The 25,093-nt window shown below is 38.4% G+C and overlaps 1 protein-coding gene across 5 annotated transcripts in view; it reads left to right on the top strand.

Moving 5' to 3' along the window:
* The first annotated feature begins 207 nt into the window (after positions 1 to 207).
* The window catches only part of grm3 (glutamate receptor, metabotropic 3), a 42,681-nt gene continuing 17,795 nt past the window's right edge, over positions 208 to 25,093 (top strand). Inside the window, exons 1-7 of one of the 5 annotated variants that reach the window (XM_055031439.1) lie at positions 208 to 314; positions 3,096 to 3,156; positions 12,869 to 12,925; positions 17,579 to 18,124; positions 18,848 to 18,991; positions 22,499 to 22,768; positions 23,165 to 23,765. In XM_055031439.1, the coding sequence (XP_054887414.1) occupies positions 17,813 to 18,124; positions 18,848 to 18,991; positions 22,499 to 22,768; positions 23,165 to 23,765 (1,327 nt within the window). In that variant the 5' untranslated portion in view covers positions 208 to 314; positions 3,096 to 3,156; positions 12,869 to 12,925; positions 17,579 to 17,812. Of the gene's footprint in view, positions 315 to 3,095; positions 3,157 to 12,814; positions 12,926 to 17,575; positions 18,125 to 18,847; positions 18,992 to 22,498; positions 22,769 to 23,164; positions 23,766 to 25,093 lie in introns of all 5 variants that reach the window. The other 4 variants (XM_055031407.1, XM_055031425.1, XM_055031416.1 and 1 more) reach the window with 4 other exon arrangements.

The raw sequence follows: 25,093 nt of genomic DNA, 5'->3' as shown, positions 1-25,093 counted from the left end.
GAAGCATCCTTTGGCAAGGGGCTACATCTCTCCACGTCTGTTGTTTCCCTCCCGAATCTCTTTCTCTCTCTCATTTTTTTTCTCTCTCTCTCTATCTCTCACTCACTTTCTCTATATGCCTCGTGCACGCGCGTCCTCTCACACGTGCGCTTGCACATACATACACGCGCACGTCCGCGGAGCTGGCGCGCTGAGCAGTGGCGCCCATCCTCTCCCTCAGTGCGACTCCTCCGAGGGATCAGGAGTAGACTAAGTCAAACTTCCAGAGGCTTAAGATTTGTGCGCAGCCCTCGAAAAGGATTGAAGTCCTCAAGGTAGGTCCAAATTTTTTTACACATTGCTCACTGGCGGGCTGTTGTGAAGCAGTATAAGATTACAGGTTAGGGGCGACAGAGTGCAGAGGAAAAATTGACAGTCCGAGAGCGTTCAAGTGCGCGTCAGCCATCCGTTTGGTGGGAAGCAATTGCTTTGAACTTTGCGCAGGATTTGAACACCCAGTTGTTTCTGCACGCACGTACTTCTTATGCTTTTCTTTTAATCAGATACAGATAGCGATCTAGAGGTTGTGATGGAGAGGTGTGTGTGGGGGGGGGTGCGGGGGGGAGCCTCGAAGCTAATATCTGCAGGAGATGGAGGATAAAGATAAAAGGGGGGCTGAACAAAGAGTATCTGCAGTTGCGTATTTTAGTTACACCTTGAAGTTTTTTCGGGTTCAGAGAAACAGCTCTAAGGCATGTCCCTCAGCTTTAGGCGTCCCATAGGGAGACAGGGGAGGGGGAGTGCGCTTCTAAAGGCAGGCGTACAGGTGGATCAGAGAAGCGGATCAGCTAACTGTTTATCAGCAGCGTTACTCTCCCAACAGCCGCCCCGCGCCTTGCGCCAGAGGACAGGCGCATGGACCAGGACTGCAAAATCTGGCTGTCCTAATGCGATGTTGCTGACTTTAGACAAGGACTCCTTCATGCACGAGCATGGTTTCCAAATGCAAATATAAATACGTGAAGTTAAAGGTTTGAAAACACATGTGGTCCACAGTGATTCCTCCCAAATAAACCTTATCATTTACCTGCAGTGGGGGTAGTCCACTTCAATATGCTCAAATGTTCCTAAAGTATGCAACTGTTCTGGGTGAGCCCATTTGTTTGCATTACACAACTGTCTTTAGCTGTGTTCTACCTTGCTCCACCCATGTAGATGCTGATATTTTTGATCAGCTTCAGCTTCTTCTGAGTGAAGCTGCCAGCTGAGGCTGAAATCAAACCATTTTTGTTTTGCTTAAACAGTTTTGCAGTAAGACTTGATCACAGGAGTGGCGCAAAATGTTGGAGAAAAAGGTGGGGATTGACGTTTTTTCACTATAACAAAACAGGATTGGAGTCGAAGCTGATTTTTTTGTTCTTTTTTGTATTTGTTTATCTTTAAAAAAGAGTGAAAAAAGAGACATTTAATTAAACTTAATTTCTAAAGCTCATTTCAATAAGAAAAACATGTATTGATGAATTTTGTAACACGGTGAATGAAATCTGTACACCTTGCTTATATTAAATTAAAACTTTCTTTAAAACAATTTTAAATACTTGTATTTCTAGCTTCCATTTATGCATTTAAATATTAGTTTATTGTCGTACCTCTGATTTTGTGCTTTGAGTCACACTGAAATGCATTGCAGTGTTTGCAGGCAGATGTTAAATGAATGTCCTTACCTGGTTGTGTAACTTGTTGAATAACCCATTACCGTACTTTTTCCTGAGCTTAAAAAAATATGTTTTTTGTGTTTTTGTAAGGGTTGTGGTGGGTGTTTAACTGCACTGTGTGGTCAAACCTGGTGTAGCAGTCAGACATTGAGAGACATGGGTGGAAACCTGGTGGCCTTGTCAAAACTTGACATTTTTGCTTTTTCAGTGTGTTGCTGTGTTGTTTGCGTATCTGCATGTGTGAGCTGAAAAAAAGAATCAGTTTTCTATTAGTATTTATATGTACTTGTTTTTGAGATTATTCATCACTGTACGTCTGTGATTACATGAGCAGAAATGCCTTTGTAGGTTTGACATGGCTTCTTTCACTGGACTGCGTACAGCACAGTCCCCAGCATTTACAGTATTAATACCATGCATGCAGTAGTACACGTTTTGTAACACTGTCATTTTTATTTTATAAGCTACTTTGTATAAGGAGGGTTTAGATATTATTTTGTAGGATATGCAGGATAAGTGAGGTAGCTTTACCTGAAAGGCTTAATTCCACTACAGCTGGAATTGAAGCATATTAGTAATGTCTCTGATCTACTAAGTATAATTAAATATGTGTTCTGACATTTGATTGTGTCATCTAAGTTTAAGATATTCTGGTAAAATGTCAAGATCTCCATTTTACCTTACCTTGTTCATGTCGAAAAGTGAGGAGCAAGACTTCGTTCATGTACTTATTTGAGCCGCCTGAAATCATACTTCTGTCCAAAAACGTGTTTTTAATTTAAGAAAAAGAAAAACAATATACATTTGTTTTTCATTTATGATATGTGAATCACATTTTTTATTTGGTCAAATAAAAAGTTGAAATAAGAAACGGAGTTAGGCTTTCTTGTATTTCTGTCACCAGAGTTGTGTCATCCACTGCAGACTCAAAAGTCACAAACTCTCATATATTTCTTTAGGCTGTATATCACTGAGAATCAAACCAAGTTTTTTCACATTTTATTTAATAACATATGTAATAAAAAGTGTTTGTTTTTTTATTGTTATTTCAGCAGAGGATAATCGATTCTGTGTGATTTCTAAAGCCTTTTGTTAAACCTGCCATGACAACTGTGACAGAGAAAGGACAACAAATCTGAAAGCACACATACAATCAATCAGCAGCTGTGCCATTGTATGTATCATTCAGTAACAATCTAATTTAAAGGTTGAGAGCCACTGAGAACAGCTGAAGCTCTACAGGTGTATCAAAAAACCGATTTAGAAGCATTTTCTCCCACTGTCCATTTTACTAACTTTAAAAAAGCTGAGTTTTTTTAAGTATAAATAAAGATCTGAATTGTCTAGAAATGTTTATGTATATATATGTCTTTTTCATTTCTTGTTCTTTTTTTTTGAAAGATGAAAACATGGGATCACACACCAGCTTAGTCAACAGGACTCAGACACACTAAGAAAACAGGTAGGAGACTGTTTCACCTTTTCTAAAACATGAACTGAACCAAACCTGGAAGGATTTCCTGTTCCTTTTACCATTCAAAACAAACTTCTTCAACACTTTTAGGGGAACCAGTTTAAGTAGATGTTTGCAAAAGATTGCTGTTTTGATTGTAGTTCTGATATTGACTGACTCCTTAGAATAGATATAGCTGCACTTACTTTTGAGAATGCTAAGCTGTAAAAGTGTAATCTTCATTTTTACTTACCAGAGAGAAACATTAATATTTAAAATTTAATGTTAATTGTTCTGTAGCCTTAGTTTAAGTTCATGCTTAAAAGGCAGTTGTACTCCAGGTCTCATTCCATGTCTTATTTTTTCCTTGACAAAGCCCTTTTGTAGTTTTTTAGGATTCTTTCAAAACTTGCAAGATTACAAGATTTGCAAAACTACTTCTGAACTATTGTTCAATAATATTTGCAACATAATTTTTTTTATCAAGCCAATTTTGACTCATTCATATCCTTGTATCGCCAGGGAGCCAATTCAAGCTATATCATAATTACGAGATAGGTATCTCATAATGATAGATATTAGCTCATTATTATGAGATTGTGGAAGCCTGTGCCGTAGGAGGCCTCAGAGAATGCTTTATGCAGACATTAGTCAGAGAAGAAGTTAAGAGGCCCCTGGTAACTCTTGAATTACTAGGGGCACAGCTGAGAGTGACAAATTTGTTGAAAAAACATTTATGTTTTAGTCAAAGACCCAATTGAAGTTTAGTTGTGATGTCACAAATCTGATTTGCTTTTGAAGGCAGAAAAAACAAAAGAGAAGAAAAAGAAATCATTTTCTCAAAAGAGATCAATTGTGATTGTAGTTTCATAGGACATACATGTAAAAATAAAGTGAAAGAAAAAATGTGCTCAGATCAGACATTAAATTGACCTTATTGGCCTATACTCAAAATGGAATGTGTGCAGAAATTAAACTGTGCAGATGACCTTACACACTATCCCCTCCTCAAAACAGAGTGGTGGCAACACCATCCTGTGGGAACGCTGTTGTTGGGCTGAAACAGGGAAGCTGGTTAGTGATGGTGAAAAGATGAACGGAGGAAGCTACATAGAAATCCAAATGAAAACCTGGTAAAGTCTTGAGACTGTGGCAGAGGTTAATCTTTTCAAAAGGACAATATTACCCTAAAAACACAACCACACCTATAACATAATAGTTCAATCAAAGCATGTCTCTTTGTTAGGTGGAACAGGTTACGGTTCAAACTTCAAAACTGTATCAGGACTTGAATGATTTTCAAAAATGTGATATGATGTGATGTACGTATATATGATTTGGGCTATTTTTCAAATTGGAAAGGGACAAAATTTCAGTCTTGAGGTGGATGTATTTCAGACAATTAGGAGTTCAACATCACAGAATGCTGACTCGAAAAAGTGCTTGTATCTTCTTTTTACTCATTCCAGAAATTTAGAAAGTACACAAAAACAAGACACTGGTTACTGGAGTCAACAAATGCAGCAAAAAATAAAATAAACATTTCTATTTATATATATTTTAAAACACTCAACTGAAGATTTTATTTTTGTTTGATCTTTTCCAACATTTTCCATCTGCAGTAAAGGTATTGACTTCAAAAAGACAAGATACAACTGCACACCATACATTTTTACATTTTATATCAAAATATTTGAAAAACATCTGAACTTTTCTACTTTACCTTAATAACATACTACTGTACACAAAATCCCAATGAATACATTGACTATTGTAATGGTAAAATTGAGAAAGTATGGATGCCATTGCAAAGCATGATACGATAGACATGAATACTTATTCTTTAGTTGAAGGGAAAGGATATTTTATTCTGAATAAAAAAGTGTCTTTGAAGGCTTTTTCTTTGAAGGCCAGTTGAAGTTCTTTGTTTGCCAAGTTTTTATTAAAACACTGTTGCTGCACTCTACATGTTCCTTACACTGTTCTGCTCCAGTGAGGAAACAAGGAGGTGTCTGGAAATGACTGCTGTTTCCAACAGCTCGCCTCTCATCATCCGCTACAGTCACAACATACACTGAGCTGTGCACACAAACCCACACAAAACATTCACACATCCTGGTTTGCGTGCACACGCGCATACACGCACAGCATATGCACCACGATGTCTGTTCAGTGACACACTGCTGTTTCCTACAAGTACAGACACTCACACATTCATACGTCCACTCAGGGGATGAGGCAGTGAAAGGGCAGTGGGATGTACAGCTGTGATGGTGTGTGTCTGCGACAGATCAGACTCTTTAATAAATGATGATCTGGAGGAGAAAAAATGTGTGAGCGTATGTAAGGATGTGTGTGATGGTGAGATGGATAGTGAAAGGTGCTTTTGTGGTCAGGATTTGTTTATTATCAAGACAAAAGCTTTCACTAAAAGTCAACGGGTGCATCTTTTAGCAATTTTAATCCCAGTTTTTAATAATGTCTAGTGGGACACCAATGAGACAACAATTCTACAATTGTCTAATATTTGGAAATTCAAAATACAACCAGCACCTAAAATTCACTTTGTGGAATTTGATTTTTTATTTATTTTTTATGATTATTGTTTTTTGTTTTACTTTCCTTCATAGTGTGACAGTTTGCAGCAGAGAAGAGCTCATATTGTTGTAGTAAGCATAACACCAACAGTGTGGGTGTCCACATCTTTCTCAGCAATGTCAGAGGTTACGCAGTTGCACATTACATGTTTGATTGTTTTATTCATTGACTGAGTTGGTTTATTTATGTCATAACTGATGAAATTACCTCCAACATAAGTGATTACATTACGCTCCGTCAGCTCCAGCTCTCTCCCCACTTTAGATTTGGCAGAAATATAAACCGCTGTAGCACACAAACTATGTTCCTGATCAACAAGTAGAAAATAATGGCTACACATAAATAAACAGAATTTTCCACTAAAGTTCTAAGACCTTTTCTGTCTATTAAATTTTTCTGTCCAACAGTTTTCCCTCTAAACATCAACACCATCTTTCCCTTGTGATTGATAGATTAAAAGCAACAATTGCCCTTTTAGTCCTCCTTCCCTGTTGCATCTGGTACAGTAAGTACCCTGGATATTCACTGTTAATGAACAGGTCGAACCCTCTCCATCAGACCGCTCAGCTTTTCCTTGCTCACTGCTGTGTGGGCATCTGCTACACACTGCATGTGAGCTGTGAATGTCACTGGGAAGTAATCAATGTAGTTTACAGTATTTAGAAAAATGCTTAAACTGTAATTAGAGCTTTTTATTGGGGCTGGACAGTTTATACAGTTTTATTTTCAATATGAAGTTGTGTTTAACATGGTATAATGCGCTGTTATTCTGGTTGAAATAAATACAATGATTGAGGGTTTTAATGTGCAGGGATGCCAAAGGTTGTTGGAAGAAAAAACAGCCATCTCGCATCACATAATCAAAATCATAATTCAAATATTTACCAATATTATCACCATTGCAAGATATACTAGTGTCATACTGATTCCCAGTTTTGTTAAGTCATAAAGTAGCTGTAAATAATCACACTTCTTTGAAAATTGGTGTGAGTTTCAGTATCCTCACTCAGATTAAAATACTGTCTAGCCTCTACAGTCAGGCAATCACTTCAACAGAACCAATATACAATATGAAGTAGACTAAAAGATCTCAAAAAAGTGAAACATTGTCCCCTTAACAGTAAAGACTGAAGCAAAGTTATTGACATCTCTCAGTCGAGTTAAAAAATCAATTTCCAACTTTCTGGAAGATCAGTGAACAAATGCAGAAAACATGGAAAAATGGAAAAGCTTCCCAGAACTACCAACCCTACCAAAAATAACTGCAAAAGTGCAACGATGACTCATCCTGCAGGCCATAAACAAACAACAAAATCTAAAGTACTCCAGGCCTGATTTTAACTAAAAATTCTATTCTCCACCAGAAAATCCTGACACATGCAGCTGTCAACTAATACTAAGTGCACGTTGTGCAGCAGCATAATTAATGAAAGCAGACCCGCATTTCCAATAGGTATGAAACGGCTTGTTAAAGGATCGGCCTAGTCAAAGTCTGGACTATTTTTTCCAGTTGAGACACTGTTGCATGATTACTTTAGATAGCTTACTGAATTGTCATCATACAACCTCTGACATCTTCACCAGAAAAAGATTTTTGTTAGAACCCTGTCCCTAAAACTCTGTGTTGCAAAAGAAGACTGAGACCTGGTTGTTTCTCAGTATTTACCAAGAAGTAAAAATGCATTCCTAGTAAGAGCTGGTACCAGCAGTTACACTTTGTCAGCTTGAAGGCAGTTGGTCATGACCTTACTGTCGGGAGTGAAAACGATACTGTGTTGGCTCCTTGTTTCTTCTAGATTCATTCCCAGCTCTTCACTTTATTCTGTCTCGGTTCGCCATGTTCTACCAACAGCATATTTTCTTTTCAATTACAACCCTGATGAAAAAAGACTGCTAACATCATTCAAAGAATTTGCTTATAAAACACAAAACATTTGGAGATAAATAGCCTGCTTTTACTTCTCCTTTAAAGCTGCTGTCGTTTGAATCTTAAGTTGTATATGTAGTGTTTGCATAGTAGCTTACTCTGTAATTAAAGAAAGTCAGGTTTTCCTCAATTGAATTTAACTTTTATGAAAACATATGTTGTCCCAAATCAAAGAAAATGTATTTTGTTCACAAATATTTGTTCAGCTAAATTGGCAGACATATTGATCAGACAAAAATCAGGTATTAAAAAATGACTTATGCTTCAACATTAAGAATTAACAGAAATTATATACGGTTTGTCTTCATTATTGTGTGAAGTGACTTGCGTAAATGCAAAAATTACCAAATTAATAAAAAGACTAGATTCATAACATGAATAAATGCTGTAACACATATTACGAAACATATTATATGATTTCTTTTCATCATAACCAAGAAATGTTTACATAAATGAACAACTATTAATAATTACACTTCCTGACAAATGAAAACGCTTAGGTTCAAATTAAAGCTCCAAGCCATTGTGCTGTGGCTTAAATATGACTGTTACAACTAAATATGAATATGAAAAAATTAAATCCCGGAATAATGTGAAGTGCAAAACGGAAAATTATTTAAATTCTAATAATTACAAAGCAATGACTGCAGTAATTGGTTTTTACACATCACTACCTAATCTGAATCAACCCAAAACAACCAACATTATTTCTGTCTAAGAGGCTTTTGTGTCCACACAAGCCGATTATATGCATTTGTGTAACTTCCTCAGATGGCTGTGGTCACTGTTCTCCATTTTTCCCTCCTTTGTTAGTGCTCACCCCCGTATATCAACCTGAGAGATGACAGACCAGCGTGTGTGTAAGAACATAATTTAAGTAGTATGCAGTGAGACCTGTAGCATGGCAAGGTTGACTGATGTGTCGCGATAACTCCCAGGGTCATTACATGACAGTTAAGTTGATAGATTCCATCCACAGAGGCGTAATTCTCCATCTGACAGGCTTGCCATCTTTTACGACGATGAAATGTGGTCCTGATGAATGCTTCCACACATTTCACCACCACTGGTCTGTTTTTAGGCTGAACAGACATTTCTATCCAAGTCATGTCAAACGAGTTGAGGATCATCAAAACTTAGGGAATACACAGTGTGAGGAAAACGAAGACCGAAACTGTTCTCACTCAGAGAATCGTCACGACAATGCCTCGTTAAGCCACTGTGGCTGTACTGTGGTTATTCCTGCAGTAGCAAACACAGACAGGCTCTCGGATCACATTTGTGGCGCAGAAATGTTATGCCCTTTTTAACAAAATATGGAAAGAGCAACAAAATTAATGCAGAGTTCAAAGTTGTATACAATATTTAAAGAAATACCTGTATAATAAGAACAGGCCATGCTGTTTATGCCTAAGTTTTTCTTCTCCTATTTTCCACAGTATTTGTCACAATACTTCTTGTTATTATCACATTTTGTGACTTTGCTGTGATGCACTGTATTTCAAACTAACTATGCTAAGTATGTAGCTATCAAATTGTTCAAGAATGTACAGAATGCCCTGAATAGTTGAGGGTATTATTTCTTTGCAGCAAATAATAGAGAGGACCTATTGAAAAGAAACAGAAGAGAACTCCTGTTTTTATTTGAAAATATATCCTTAGCAGAAAATTCCGATCTTACCAAAATTACAACTCTTGCAGAAGCTTTTCAAAGAAACAAGAATTTTAGAAAACATTCTGTGGACTCAAGAAAAAAAAGGTGAATATCCCTCCTATTACATCTGGTATGTAACAAATTTCAGAAAAGAGTATCATAAAGAGTGTAAAACATGGTTGTGGTAGTATTATGGTCTGGTGCTGCATTGCAACTTCAGAACTTGAACCACTTTCTATAACTCTGAAATCTGATCTCTAGCAGAAAATCCTGAAAAAGAATGTCCAGCCATCAGTTTATGACCTTAACCTCAAACCCACTTTTGATTCAGAGCCTTAGGTTCACCCCTGAACAGCTCAAACAAATATGCCAGTTTGGGGGAAAAAAAACTTGTCTCTATCTACATCACTGAATCATCGAGGCGGCAGAGAATGCAGTGTTGTCCCAAGTGGATTGCATCATTTGCTGTGTCCTGTTTGCCCAGTAGTCAAATTGCTGTGGTTCCACCAGGGGGCCTGCCTTCACACATTTCAACACCAGTTGCTCAAAGGATTTTATGAGCACAGAAGTCAGAGCAACAATCCTGTAATCATTTAATTCTGTGATGGTGAGCTTTTAGGGGACTGGGAAAATGATGGAATGCTTGAAGTAGGAGGGAACCTCACATAGCTCCAGAGACTTGTTGAGGATCTGAGAGAAGATGAGGCTGTCAAGCAGAAGAGGGACATACTATCAGGTCCTGGAACTTTCTTGGTCCTCTGTCATTGAAAGAGCCTATTTATATCTTACTCAATGATTTTTAGTGGAGGCAGGGTGTCAGAGTGATGGGTGTTTGAGAATTGTAAGGGTTGCAGATAATGTTTTTTTTCTAAAACGGGGTTACTGGTTTCAAAAACACCCGCGTATCCTCAGGGGACCATTTTCAGATTTTCTTTTCATTCACACAGAAACACAGAGAACAGCCCACAACACTGTTTTCACTTCCCAAGACATGTAAGTGGCACCAAATACGGAAAATGCGCAAAAAGCATTCACACAAGGTACATGATAAGCATGACAAGAAAACAAGACTGGCAAATAACAAAGTAGGGTACTGAAGAACTTTTTGCAGCAGTTTTGCAGCAGTTGCAGCACATCCACGAATATGTAATCCATCATTGTTGTTGCTATGTGTAATGTGTTGGACACATTTGGGGTAAGAGGTCAGGTTTGATGGCAAAACGTCACAAACACGTGAGGGCAAAATGTTCACTCTGGAACCTGTTTTTGTCTATATCTGTTTAAAGGCCATTTCCATGGCAATGCAGGACAAAAATGGTAAGATAGACATGTAGACTGTGTGGGAATGGGCTGTAGGATAATTGGTTGGAGGTGTGAATTGCTGTTTTAAAAAAAAAAAAAAAAAAAGACATACATCACAGTGTGGTTTCACGGGCAGCTAGCGATGTCATTCAAGCTTCTCCAAACTGCTGCTGGGTCATTAGCTGAGAAGCTGTTTTTTTAATCATGATCAGAAAATTACCCTGTTGATTTGTTCATTTCTACTTTTGAGTGAATATTACAACAGTGAATAGAAGAATCACCAATTAAGACAGATTTTATTTTATTTTTTTCCAAATACTGCAGACATATAAGCTCATCAAAAAGTAAATTTCTTCACAGGGCCATGAATGCAGCATGAAGCACGCTTGCTTCTTAAAAAAGTTATTAACATATAAAAATAAGTTCTTAGAAAGAAATAGATGCACAAAATCTGACTCCCTTCAAAGAGACATAAATCCCATCTCAAACTTGTGCAGAGTATGTATTTCTAGCATAACACCATATGTGTTTATTGATGCATGTCTGGACATGTCAGCTCTTTTTCTCACCTTTTGTGAGGAGTAAAGGCTTAACTCATATGCTGCCTCATGCTTCTTAACTTTATATCCTGAATTTGCTGTTGTGAAACTACATTGAAAGTGTTTTAAGTCAAATCAGTTAATTGAACATTAGTGAGAAGGTAAAGGTTGTGGGCATTTTTAAGTTAATTAATCATTTCTTGTGTTCCGAAGCATTTTGAATGAGTTTTTTGGGGGGTCAAAAGTGAAGCAAATAATTCACTCTGGATGCTCCCATGCAGTCTAAATTTTGTGTAGTGCTCTAAAATCCTTTAGTGGAGAACACTTATGGAGCACGAACTGCACATGAGAGCACAGTTTAGCCTCCGTGGCCCTGAAGCACAACACTTCTTGCGGGGGTTGATTATAATTCCATTTTAAAAGCCCTTCTTTATCTGTCCCAGCATGTGGATTGCACACTCTGCAGTGCGAAATTATGACCATGCAAAGCAAAAATGAATGCAATTTAATATTACAAATTTCAGTGTTGTGCAAAACCAAAGAGAGTCGATTTTTATGTTTCTAACATGGCATGGCTTTTAACCTTTGGGCATAATTCTGCTCACGGAGTAGACTGATTAATCAATAGAGGAAAGGCTGAGCTCGGAGAACCTGATTATTGACTTTGATTGGTAAATGAAAAGGGCTCTAACCCAAGTAAGCCAAGTACTAAAACATGCAGGGCACACACACAAAGCTACTTGCCAAAGCTTTGTGTTTCTTAATGGTGTGTGTCTTGCTGCCCACTTATTATTATTTTTTTTTTGTAGTTTGTTGTATCCTTCTGTCCTATTTATGGATCATCAGGCTTTTCCCCCTTAAAATGTACTTTGTGAATAATTAATGGTCACAGCCCATTGCACCCTTTAGACTGAGTGAAGTCTAGGACACCATGTAATTGTTTAGCGAGGGCTAAGTAAAGGTAGTCCTCTTTTCAGACATTTATCAAGAGGTAATAATGTGCTAATGTTCCTTTCATTGTATTTAACCATACAAAATGACAGAAATAAATATGTAAAGATTTAAAATGTAAGAGTTTCACTTTACGAAAACATTTTTTTTTATATTCAGTCCTATAACGCACAGTTGCCCATAGTGTATCTTCCCTTACTGTGAGGTTTACGTTACTGTTGCATCTGTGAGTTCTGCTGGATTCACAGTAGGCCAATAAACAAGCATACACTCGCACATACACGGTGGAAACAGACCAAATATACAAACACACAGAGTTGCGGGGCTATCTCTCCTCTCAGTACCATGGTCCATCGACCCTGTATAGCTGCTCTCAGCTGGATACATGTCATCCACCGCAGCCGTGCCTGTTAGGGGAGACTGAGGGCTGTGGAGGCTGCAAGGGAGGTGGAAATAAATAGAATGAGTTAAAAAAAAAAGAAAGGACAGAAGAAAAAGCAAAAAGGGGATTGAGGAAGGAAACAAATGTGAGAACCCGAAGATGAGTGCCGTACTCTGTATGAAGCTGGCTCACTGTCTTAGGGAGGTCAGAAGGGAAATCGGGTTTTCTGTCAGATGTTACTCTGCATAATAACTCCCTGGCAGAAAGGTCAGTAGTACATCCTCCACTTTCCTTGTTTTTTATTTTATTTTCAGTCATCCTTGCAGATCTGCTGCTAATCCACCGTGTGTCCTACGCATCTCTTTAAGGGGTCTGAGGTGATGCCATGTGCCAGCTGCAGTCTTCTTCTAATCTTCTCAAATCTGGTAAGGCAACTAATCACTTACTAGAAGCAGAAGTCTATGCACATTGTTCCAAAACATAGCCCTCCTGTAAAATACAAAAAAGCTCGATTAAAAAACTAGCTGAGGCATTTACCAATCGATATCAATTTCCAGCTTACGTTGACATCTGATCTTGCTTTTTTTCCTCAAGACTGTAACTCATAAAAAAGAAACAAGCTTGCTTCAGACTACCTGACAAAGGAAGTAGGTTTGAATCAATTGAGAAACTTTCCCAATTTATGCACTAGAGCATATCCTGAACTTTTAGATTATCTTTAATTAAACTCAAGGAGTGTATCAAAGTACACTTTGTTTATTGACGAGTCTGTTGAACTGGAATGGTGGATGTCCTCAGTTTTAATGCATCTAATGAATAGAAAAAAAGAGATTATTCCGTATTTGACCTGCCACTCAGAGCTGTTTATGGCAAAACTGAAAAAAACTGAAAAACTATTCTAATCTCTGGTGTAGTGATCTTTGCAACCCTAATTAAAACTAGCAGGAAAGGAAAAAAGTTAAGATGTTGAAAATTTACTCAAAATTTCATTTGTAATTTGTATGAACTACAATGGTACCAAGACAACTAGCCATGTGCTGATACCCAATGTAGAAACATTGTGTAAAAATTCATAGCATCACAGTATTTGCACGCTCGCCCTGAGGGATTGCTGAAAAGGCAACAACGAAATGCAAGCGATTGTCCATTATTGCTACTTGCTCGTTCAGGAGGAGAGAAGGCTGCAAGTTAATAACTTGTTGCAATCCACTGGGCAAACTTAGGTAGAAAACTTTTTAAACCAATTTAAATAGTAAACTGAACTTCACTGAACTGCTTGATAAAAATGATTAATTGGAATTTATTTTGTTGAATGTAATTGACTTTTTGTAAAGGGAATGGAATGTCAAAGATACAGTTTCATAATTTTTAATGTACTTATTAATAATATATTTTAGCGATTCGGAAAATCTGTCAAAAAGCAGTAGAGAAGGCTGCAAATCAATATTTAAACCTTACAATAGTTTCAGATAGCCTTTAGTGTGTGAACGTAATTCTACTCTATCCATAAAACAAAATTCCTTATCAAACAAAAAGTGATTTAGAAATGATACTCCATTCAGAGTAGCTTTGGAATGAGAAAGTCTGGAAAATTATCCTGCCATCTGATCAATCAAATTTTAAAGTGACAGATCAGTAGTTTTTCTAGATTTACTGGCTTAATAAAGACAAAAAATATTTGCAGTTGAATAAAAAGGTTCACACACACCAAAGCTGCTGTGATTTATATTCAGCAGTACTGTAGAGAGCAATGAAGTTTTTTGGACTCTGAAATGGATTTCTGTTGATTTGATTTCATACAATGTTGTCTCTCTCAATCCACTCGCTCTTGCACCTTCAATAAGGTAATAATGAAGCAAACATTCAATTTCCTTGAGAACCTTAGGGGCAATGATAAAAATAATGTTACATATTGTTTGGCAGTCTTTTCAGGACATTACTTGTAGAAGATGCGATTTGGTATAATAATCATACTGTCAGTAAGGCATTTGAGGAAACAGTTAGCACAAGCAATCATGGAGAACATAATTTTTTATAAGTAAATATTTTCTCAAACCCTTGACTGCTCGTTTTGACTTGTTCTTCTCTCTCATAAAACATGTTTAATTGTACCTATTGTAAGAAAAAAATTTAAAAAGTCCATTTCAGCCAAAAAAACATGTCTGACTGGTACTCTTGAGTGTGTTAGTAGAGTTTGCTAAAGTTAATTAATTAAGAAAATAATGGTTGCTCGAGTTTTGAAAGTCATCTAATGCAGTGGACCAATTAGTACCGGGCTGTGCAAGAAATAATTATATATTTCCCTGTTATGTATTATTTGAGTCTGGAGAATCGTTAATTTTGAGAATACTTTAGCCGGATTCTTTTGGTTACGTCTTCTGTGCCAACATTGAGCCAACAAGCAGCAAAATGAATCAGAAACAGATCAGATGTCTCTGGAAAGTTTCTTTGCGAAGGGAAAAGGCCCAGAGAAGAGACAGGAGAATGGATTTATCCCGGTAGGTGATTCCCACAGTCCAAGCTGCTCTGCACGATATGGAGACCGGATGTTAATGAGAGAATGAAGCTTCAAACTGCTTCACCATGTACAGACCAAATAGGCTGAGCATTAGCAACACTTTGAGTGTCATTGCCTCTCATCTCTCCCAGATGGGACCGTCTCGTTGCAGAGAAACAAGCTCAGGGCTCCCATTAGTCATTATTGTGACTTAAAATGTTCACAAAAGTTAAATGTTTGTTTTTTGTGGCGCATCTGTATCTTGTTTTGAAGGGATATGTAAACGTTACCACAGCGGCCAGAGCAGGAGAGTGTTAGGGCAGTGAGACGAGATGAGAGGAGTGGAGCTCGTGAGTTTTAGGCCTGGTTCACACGGCACGATTTAAGGCTTGTCAGCCGATTTTCCAAACATCTGTGACCTCACATGACCCAAGCCGATAAACAACAGGTTCGGTCGATTTGTGTGTCCAGCCGATCCAATTCTTCTCACGAACATCCTGATTCCAGAAGAAAATCCAGTAAATAATCAAACACGGATGACGATGTAGAAACAGTGATAGTTTGTGGACTCATTTTAAGCAATAAAAGACAGCTGCTTGGGATTCCCCTCCGTTCTTACATCACCGCTCTTTCTGATTAGCTACGTATCACATTCAACAGGTTGTGTTCCGCTTCCAGTCAGGGAAAAAACCCACAGGCTGAGTTAAAAGGGCCAAGGCAATGTTGAAAATGCTCAATTTTAGATCGGGGATAATCAGCACACCACCACGTAACACACCACACACTGCAAAGACATTGTAAGATTGTTGTAAAGGGAAAATCGGGAAAAAAAAAAAACTAAACAAAAGGCTTTAGCGGGAACACCAACATGCTGAAGCATTATCTGACCACCCCCCCTACCGCTGGGCCGCAGCAAAATTGCCAAGTCTTGACCGCTCTGCGGTAATAAAAAGGTTGGGGACCACTGATCTAATGAATATAATTATTAAAATAATTAACACTTTCAAAATTATCCCAAAATGACCCCAAATTGTATATTAGAAACATTCTTCTTCTCTCGAAATAAGTATAATGTTCTTGTCTAATGGAATTAGATGTATTCATCCTGTAAAACGCTTTCTGTTCTGTATCTTAATGTAGACAAATCATTTATATTTAGATTAAAAACTCTGGAGGTCATGTTAAAACTGTAAAAGCTACCATCTTCAGAAATTGCAATATTTTTATCTTTTTTTTTTTTACTGGTATTTAAGTTAGACCTTTCTTCCTCATAGTGAAATGTAATAGTGAAAGCCACAAGATCTGACTCGTGTCCAAAATTTGGTAATTCCAGCATATTGTTTAAAATATATAATTTCCTGAGGGAGTCTTCCCAAGGGATCAATAAAGTCAAGTCTAAGTCTAAGTCTAAGTCTAAAAGTTTCTTTATCTTTCAGATTAACTTTCTTATGTACAGACAAAATGTCTCTGCATAAATTCATCAGTCTGTTGCAGTGTGTTGTACTGTAAACTTCTTCATAGAAGAACATTTTCAAATATTTTGTCAAAATCTCTTGTGCTGGGTAAATGACCTAAATGCAGGACTGCAGGAAGTCAGGTACATCATCCCTTGAACTGAATTTTACAGGAAAACATCAAAAGTATTCAGGGACTCAGGGGAATAATTACAACTGGCTACAAGGGGGTTGATTGGAAGCAGAAACCCACCCTGTGTTTGAACTGGAGTGATCCTCCGTTCCCATTTGTGGCACCATGTGCAGATTTCTGCTCCTCACTTTGAATCAAGGATTTACATGACTTTAAAAAAAAAATAGTGAACCATTTGCAGGGGAAATATATTCTAGTCAAATAATGGATGAATGTTGCCTTGCAATGACTTTTTAGTGTTGGAAAATTTGTGTTTTATAAATAAATATTTTATATTAACGGATTGAACAAGAGGTGGGAAATGATGGGCAGCAAAGCTGTTGAAACTCAGCCTTAATTGAGTCATAAGCTGTGCTCAGCAGCATCAGATTTTGTTGGCCGTATTGTTGTCAGATAGCATCTTTCATGGTAAAATCTATTCAGTCCTCACACTCTAATTATGCGGGGGAGAGTGGGAGTGATAAATATTACACACACACACACACGCATGCACGCATGAACTGTAAAACATAAAACTTCATGGGCAAGGAGAGAAATTTTCAGAGGGAGATCAGATTAGCGGAGCTTCTCTGATCTGTGGCATGAAAATACCGGGCTCATGTATCAACCAGCCATCTAAGCTGGCGTATCCTGTCACAACCAGAAGCACAAACACAGCTAAAATCTGCAATCACATACACACACATACTCTGAACAAAAAGTTTTTGTGAGTGATGCAATAGGGCAGGGGGTAGGGAGAACCTCTAAGCAATTTGATATTCCACACGGCTGAGTTTTTGCTGTGAGGCACGAATGTCTTTGAGCCGTTGTTAACAACATCCTCAAACCCCACCACATGCTTCATTGTACTAATAGCAATTTATTGTGAAGTCTATATATTAAATGGGATTTTTTTTTAGGACTTTTCCCTGTTCTCCCCTTTACCTTCAAGGAGACTTGATGCCCAGATGGTTTGCCCCTTCATGTTTGGTCCAGTTCAACACTTCCTGACCATTCCATGGGCCACAAGACGACGGCAACATCCACGGCCGCAGCTTGACTCAAACCCTCTGCGTTTTCTGCCCCTCACTCCTAATATCAATCTCTGCCCTCTTGCTCTCCTCCGGTTCAACCTCTGCTTCTGCTCTCACCTCACATTTTGATAATCCAAGTCCTCCCTGAGCCCAACATGGTGACCCACCTTCCCTCTTTAGTTTTTGTCATGATGTGTCAAGGCGCCCTGCTGGCAGACCCACCTCCGTCCCGCCGTGAGATCCGCATTGAGGGCGACCTGGTGCTCGGCGGGCTGTTTCCAGTGCACGAGAAAGGGGCTGGGATGGAAGAGTGTGGGCGTGTGAATGAAGACAGAGGGATCCAGAGGCTGGAGGCCATGCTGTTTGCCATAGACAGAATCAACATGGACAGCACTGTGCTGCCGGGTGTCTCCCTTGGGGTGCACATTCTTGACACCTGCTCAAGAGATACATATGCGCTAGAGCAGGTGGGTGAGCTCAATTGCTTTTCAAAGACATCAGTATATTTGTAATTTTTGGATGTTTCTGGGTATGTTTTGAACACGCGTTCTGCCTCTGTGCAGATAAATAGTCAGCGCACATCCCATGTGTAGAGTTTTCAGTTGCATCAGTTGACATTTACAGCTGAAAATAAGCAAAAAAAGAGATCTGCAAAACAGTGCAACAAATCCAATTTGAACTGAGAAAAACAGGTCGAATTAGATCTACATATTCAAGTGTTCTGTGGCTCGCTTATTTGAAATTTCATCAGAAATGGGCCAAAGTTCTTGTCTCTGAAGATAAATGTTAATGCTTGAAAGAGGCAGACTGAAACTATTTTCTATTAGGAAAATGAACCAAATTACAAGAACGATTACTGCACTTTGCCTCCAGCAATTGTTATCTTTTAATAAAAAGACTATATATTTAGGGCTGTTGTAAACTAATATTTTAGTAATCGAGTAATCTATTGATTACTCTTAGGATTAAGAGTAATCGGATAAAACAAAAAGATAGTCTGTGGTTGTAATATAATGAAATGTGAAAAAGTTCAAGGGGTTCTTCTGTCAGGCACTTGTTCTGTTACTGTTTTCAGAAGGATCTAATTTGAATCACGGACCTCTTTACTGAGGAAGACATTGAAAGCCCTGAACATATATTGATAATCATTTGTTCAAAGAGATGGAAAACCATTTCTGATTGATTTCCAGGCTCTGGAGTTTGTGAGAGCCTCCCTCACCAAGGTGGATGACACAGAGTTCATCTGTCCTGATGGATCTTACGCTCTGCAGGACGACAGCCCTCTTGCCATCGCAGGGGTCATCGGAGGATCCTATAGCAGTGTTTCCATACAGGTAAAACTAACATTTACTAATATTAGCAACATATTCAACACTTCGTGAGCACATTCCTGATATTTTTTTGTATACCACCCTGAGGGTTTGGAAACTGACATATTCCGGCTCCCATGGTCTGATTGTGTGTTAGTTAGCGTGCACATGCATATTTCTTTGAATCAAGTTCAGTCAGCATGTTCGTCTGTGTTTCCCTAACTCCTGTTGCTCTTGTCACAGAGCTGGGTGATTTACATAGTTTAGCATAAAACCTTTTTCTCTCTTACTCCTCTGTGACTGCAGAAAAGCCTCCTCCTATCAGTTCTGAAATCCCTAATCTGAGCAACTGTCTTTCAGTCTCCTCACCCTTTTCTTTTTCTATCCCTCTCTCTCCTGTTTTATGCATTTGTCTTTTCATGTACTTCAAATCTTTGCTTTGTTCTGTTTCATTGTGGGTTGTCTTTATGTGCATCCACAGGCATTCCCCTTGGCTGTTAGGGAAAAGATCAGTTTATGATGACCTCAGCCCCCTTCTCCTCCTCCTCCATCCTGAGGCAGTCATTGTCAACATTTGCGCTCTGCCTCTTGTCCTTCCTTAACCATTATTATACCTTGTTTCCTTTCACCTTCTTCTTGTTGCCCCTATTTTTGCTTTTGCCATTTTTAACGTATGTTTTTAGGTGTGAGAGTGATTCACAGGACCTTAACGCTGCCCTACTTTCTGGTCTCCGTCCTTTAAAGATTAGCTAGCTACGCCTCTGTTCTTGGCCAGTATGTCTCTTGCTTCTTAATGAAGTCATATGGAATTATTTTATGTTGAACCATGCAGTTCAATGCCTGGAAGGTATTTACCTTCATTTATGTGTGTGGATGCATCCTTAGTTTGTGTGTTTATGTTAGTGCGCCTGTGCTGGAGTCTGAGCCACATCCAGGTATTACTCATTTTATATTTCCCTAAATGTATTTATACAGTCACGTCATGCATATTTTTACTCGCAGAAATAATTATGCCTCTGTAGCCTAAAGTTACCCCATTTTTAGCATAAAGACATAATTCTTTTAAGTTCAAGTTTAGAATAAGAGTTGACAGGTATTGCTCAATGCTACATCTTCTGAAATCACGAGTAAGTGTACCTATGTTTTGATGCTTTATCACTCCACTTCTCTGTTTTTCCTCTTTCCATTTTTCTCACATTCGACCTATTTCCACATTATTACTATCTTCCCTCCCTGCTTGCTCACGAGAATAAAGTGAAGTGAACTCGCCATGTCCCCTCAGATAAACCGTGTTGGTAGATGTTGTCACTGTCTGCTGGCACCTGACAGAGCAGAGCAGAATGTGACCTTTAGTGACAATTAAGTCAACACCGTTTGTTGCTGTTAAACTCATGAAACCTTCCTGGATGGCTAAAAGCAGACATCAGTGTGACTGTGGCAGTGTGTCTAAGAGTGTTTGCGTGGATTTCAACCTGCGTGCCATCTACTGAGCTGTGTTATTAGTCTAATAGGATTTTGACATGTTGTCAAAACAGCTCATCAACCGCACCATGAATGAGATACAGAAAAACCTAGAGCGATGCACTCTGGAAGAATTAAACTGAAGAAATCGCAACATTTCTGTGTAGTTTGTTGATTTGTGCGTGCAGGTTTATGTTGTATATTTATGAGTCTGTCAGCATGAGCGTGTGTAGCAGCTGTGTTTGCATTGTTTGCATTTGATCATGTGCTTGGATTTATGGAGAGAGCATGACTAGATTCCAATCATCATGAAAGGCAAATGTTATGGACACTATAAACCATTTAATGATCTCTGTGTCTGTTTTATGGATGCTGTACAGCAGGATGCCAGTATCCTGCAACTTTTAGATGCATCTCCTTTCTAACATACCTTAGTCAAATGAATTAATTCCTTCATCAACATGCCATTCAGCTCTACAGAGGACTGGTAATGAACTATTGATTTGATTCAGGTGTGTTTGAGAAGGGACCCACATAAAAGTTTCGGGGTAGAAGCTCTCAAGGACTAAAGTTGCATCCCTGCTATACAGTTATGTTTAAGTTTCCACATTTGGCGGGTGTTTTGTGAATGGAATAAAATTGTATTGAAGTATGAAATTGCGAACAATATTCAGTGAGTAACCCAAGTAACAACATAAAAAAGAGAAAATAAAAGACAGAATAAAGCAAAATGCACAAAAATATAGTTCCAACTTCAGCTATTTAATTTATAGATTGGGAGAGAATTTCGATTAAATGTACTCTTATTCTGACCCCTTAGCCAAAGGACATCAGTTATACGATTGATTAAAGATTCATTTTAATTAATTCCAAAATGCGAATAACACAAAAGTAACAACTAAGTGACAGAAACATTTACTGAACATCTAACATCATCCTCTTCATAAAGGAAATTCAGACCTACTTGAAGGTCTGGATTTTCACGGTTTTGACTCCACACGTAGAAATCAAAAACATTTTGAGTAATGCACACAAGAAGAGTTTTGAAGCTGCAAACACCGCTTCAATTAGGATTCTGCTCCTCTATCAAAAACATGCTTTGAATATTTCACAGCAATTGATTATTTTTCGCTCTGGGCAAAACTTGTGCTGTTTAGAAGTTCACTAAATCAGCAAATTTCAATATTACAATATTAACCGCAATGCTTGTTTAAGCTTAAAGCTGCTGTCACACTATTACCTATCTTGCCATGTATGCTGGCATATTTAAGAACCATATTACTATGTATAAACTTGAGGAAATGAAGGGGGTTTTATAGAATAGCAAGTCCTGTTACCTCTTTGAAGTGTGTGTTTCTCTTTTGAAATTCTCCCATCACTGGTGTGTTATCATACGGGCGAAAAGGCTCATGACTCAGGGCATCACAATTTGGTGGATGGGGCAAGAAGGGGAAAAAAGACTTATACATCAAGAGGGATATTTTATCAAATAATTATTTTTCATTTTGTATTTTATTTAGTTTACTACAGATCTGGATTTTTTTTAAAAATCACATATTTTTCGTTCTTATTAGATCAATATGTTATATGATATTTTAGGCCATCTAAGAACAAAATTTCAGCACTTTATGCATGACCCCAAAATATTAGATAGATTATTCTGAAAGTAGGTCAAGCCACCACTTTTAGCTGTTTCAAATGTTCTGCATGATGTGGTGAGTAAATCTTCAGGAGCAGAAAGAGAATCTTCATTATGTAGCGTGACATTAATATAAGTAATGTTATTACTCGACCATTGCTGCAGTATTTGAGCAGAAGTTGTCTATACAGAGTGATGGTACATATGCCAAAACTAACTCAAAAGAAACTGGCTCCTTGTTGACACCTCACCAAAACATAATTGATGTAAATTAAGTTTATAAGAAAACTGTTTCCCTCATGGGTTTGCATGACCATTTGTTGAAAAAAAAACAAATCACAGACACAGAGAATGTCAAAATGTGTGTTCATTCAGTAATTTCGTGTAGTACGTTAGAAATGTATGCCTTACTCTACTGTCTATCCTTGCAGGTTGCCAATCTTCTCAGGCTCTTTCAGATCCCTCAGATAAGCTATGCTTCAACGAGTGCCAAGCTCAGCGATAAAACCCGCTATGATTACTTTGCCCGCACTGTACCTCCTGACTTCTACCAGGCCAAAGCCATGGCAGAGATCCTCCGGTTCTTTAACTGGACATACGTGTCCACTGTGGCATCAGAGGGAGATTATGGTGAAACTGGTATAGAGGCCTTCGAACAGGAAGCACGAATGAGGAACATCTGCATTGCCACTTCAGAGAAGGTAATGAAAGAAACAAAAATAGCTTAGAATCCAAATCTTAAATATTCACTGCACCAAAAAGACTCACAAAGGTGCTAGATTTATAAGTTTCTCATATTTTTCCTTTATGGCTTATCTCCTGTTCTTCTGAATTGGGGTTAAAATTACTGTGTTATCAGTGCTGAGGCAGAAAATAAAAGCTTATCTCTAAGAATTCTTTCTGAGTGCTTTAACAGTCCCATTTTTTATGTCATTTACTACAGAGGTGAATAATAGCGTGAGACTTTTAAGCACATTTTCTTGCTTGTTTTCCTCCATTAAATGATGATGATCACCGATTGCAAATAGCATCAGAATGGAAAAAGCATTTTGTTTTTCGGGGGGGTTTTCACTCCATAATCTCTCGTTTTTCTCTAGGTGGGACGTTCAAATGCTAAGAAGTCTTACGAGGCTGTAATCCGTCAACTCCTCCAGAAGCCAAATGCCCACGTGGCCGTCCTTTTCCTGCGCAGTGATGATGCCAGAGAGCTGATTGCAGCTGCAGCCAGGATTAACACCTCTTTCATTTGGGTGGCTAGTGATGGCTGGGGTGCACAGGAGAGCATTGTCAAGGGAAATGAAATAACTGCTGAAGGAGCTATCACACTTGAACTGGCAGCAAACCCTATACCAGATTTTAACCGCTACTTCCTGAGTCTGGACCCTGTGAAAAACCACCGAAATCCCTGGTTCAGGGACTTCTGGGAGCAGCGTTTCCAGTGCTCTTTGGGAGCTGGAGGCTTAGGCTTCGGGGGAACACCTCTTCCACCGTGTGACAAAAACTTGTCGATGGACCAGAGGTATTTCGAGCCAGAGTCCAAGATCATGTTTGTGGTGAATGCAGTGTATGCCATGGCCCGTGCCCTCCACAACATGCAGCGGAGCCTGTGCTTGAACACCACCAAGCTGTGTGACAGCATGAAGGCCCTGGATGGGCGCAGACTCTACAGGGATTACATTCTTAATGTCAGCTTCACAGGTAAGTGAGCAAGAGCATGGTGAAGAGAGTGTCGAGTTCCAGATAAGGTGGAGAGAGTGGATGAAGTGAAAAGAGAAGCAAATGTTGGAGAGGAAGGATACAAGATAAGAAGAAATAGACAGGAATGTGAGTGTAGTGTTTGCTTAACGGTCTTCTAATGAACACATGGCTGTTGTCCATCTTCTATGCCACAGAACATGAAAAGTACTGAAACAAATCCTCTTAATTGCTATGTATTGTCAGAGCCAGCTTGCCATTGACACCTTTTACCCATGCGTAATTGATACGACACTACAAAGTTGCTTTGAGGAGTGAGAGCTGCAGTTAATCCGTGAGCCATATTCTTCTCTCTTACACTAATGAGATTGTGTGTGTGTTATAATAGCTCCTATAGCATGCAGCTTGTCTGTCTGTCAGTCTCTGAAGAGTCGAGAGAGAGGAGACAGAGGTTTGGCTTGACTGACAGATCACGCACAAAGGAAGTGTTATAAATAAACTGCTGCATCTCAGGGACTGACACAGGTTTAGAGGTGCTTATTCCCCCACCAACCGTGACCAGAAGCAGACTTCAAAACACCCTGGCAAACAACATTAACAGCGGCTTTGCCACGGGACATTGGGGAGAGTGAGCAGGAGGGATGGAAAGAGGACGAGGGAATGGCATCATCCATGAAGGTTGGGGGAGAGAAAGGGGCTTACAGATAAGACTGACAGGCAGACTAAAATGAGAAGAGAGAGTTTGGGGTAAGGTGAAAAGAAGGGAGAGAAAAAGTAGTAAGGAGAGAAGCAAGGAGTGAACAAACAAGAGCTGCGGCAGATCCTGAGTGGGACATCATGCGTCAGCTGAAGAACACGGTTTTATTTGAAATGTTCTCATCATGAAAATTTGGTTAGATAAAAAAAAAGACTATGACACAAATAAAGTTGACCAAATTTCATAAAAATTAACAGTACTCTCCATTTTAGATAGTTGCTTGCAATATTGATTGAACTACCTCACATCACCTCCAGTAAAGCACAAGTGAAATGCATGCAGTCTCTGTTCAAAGATTAAGGGAATTTTTTAGTAGCTATCATACATTTATGTTATAAAGGGTAAGTAGCATAGTAATTGTAAAAAAAATTACAAAGCACAAATAAATCAATATCCTTCTTGTTTTAAGTTTTTTAAAAAGTGAGAAAGCCATTTTTTGTTGTTTTTTTTTTACATTTTCTCATCTTAATCTGTTGGTCTTCATGCAAATACAAAAAACTATTAAATTCCATCCTTTTTATCTTTACAAATAAAATGAATGCCTCATAAATTTTTCACTGTTTTAAAGTACAGT

The sequence above is a fragment of the Poeciliopsis prolifica genome, unplaced genomic scaffold (assembly GCF_027474105.1).
Source record: "Poeciliopsis prolifica strain line A6 unplaced genomic scaffold, Auburn_PproV2 SCAFFOLD001, whole genome shotgun sequence".
NCBI lineage: Eukaryota > Metazoa > Chordata > Actinopteri > Cyprinodontiformes > Poeciliidae > Poeciliopsis > Poeciliopsis prolifica.
The sequence above is the reverse complement of the archived record's forward strand: the minus strand, read 5'-3'. Positions and strand labels throughout refer to the sequence as shown.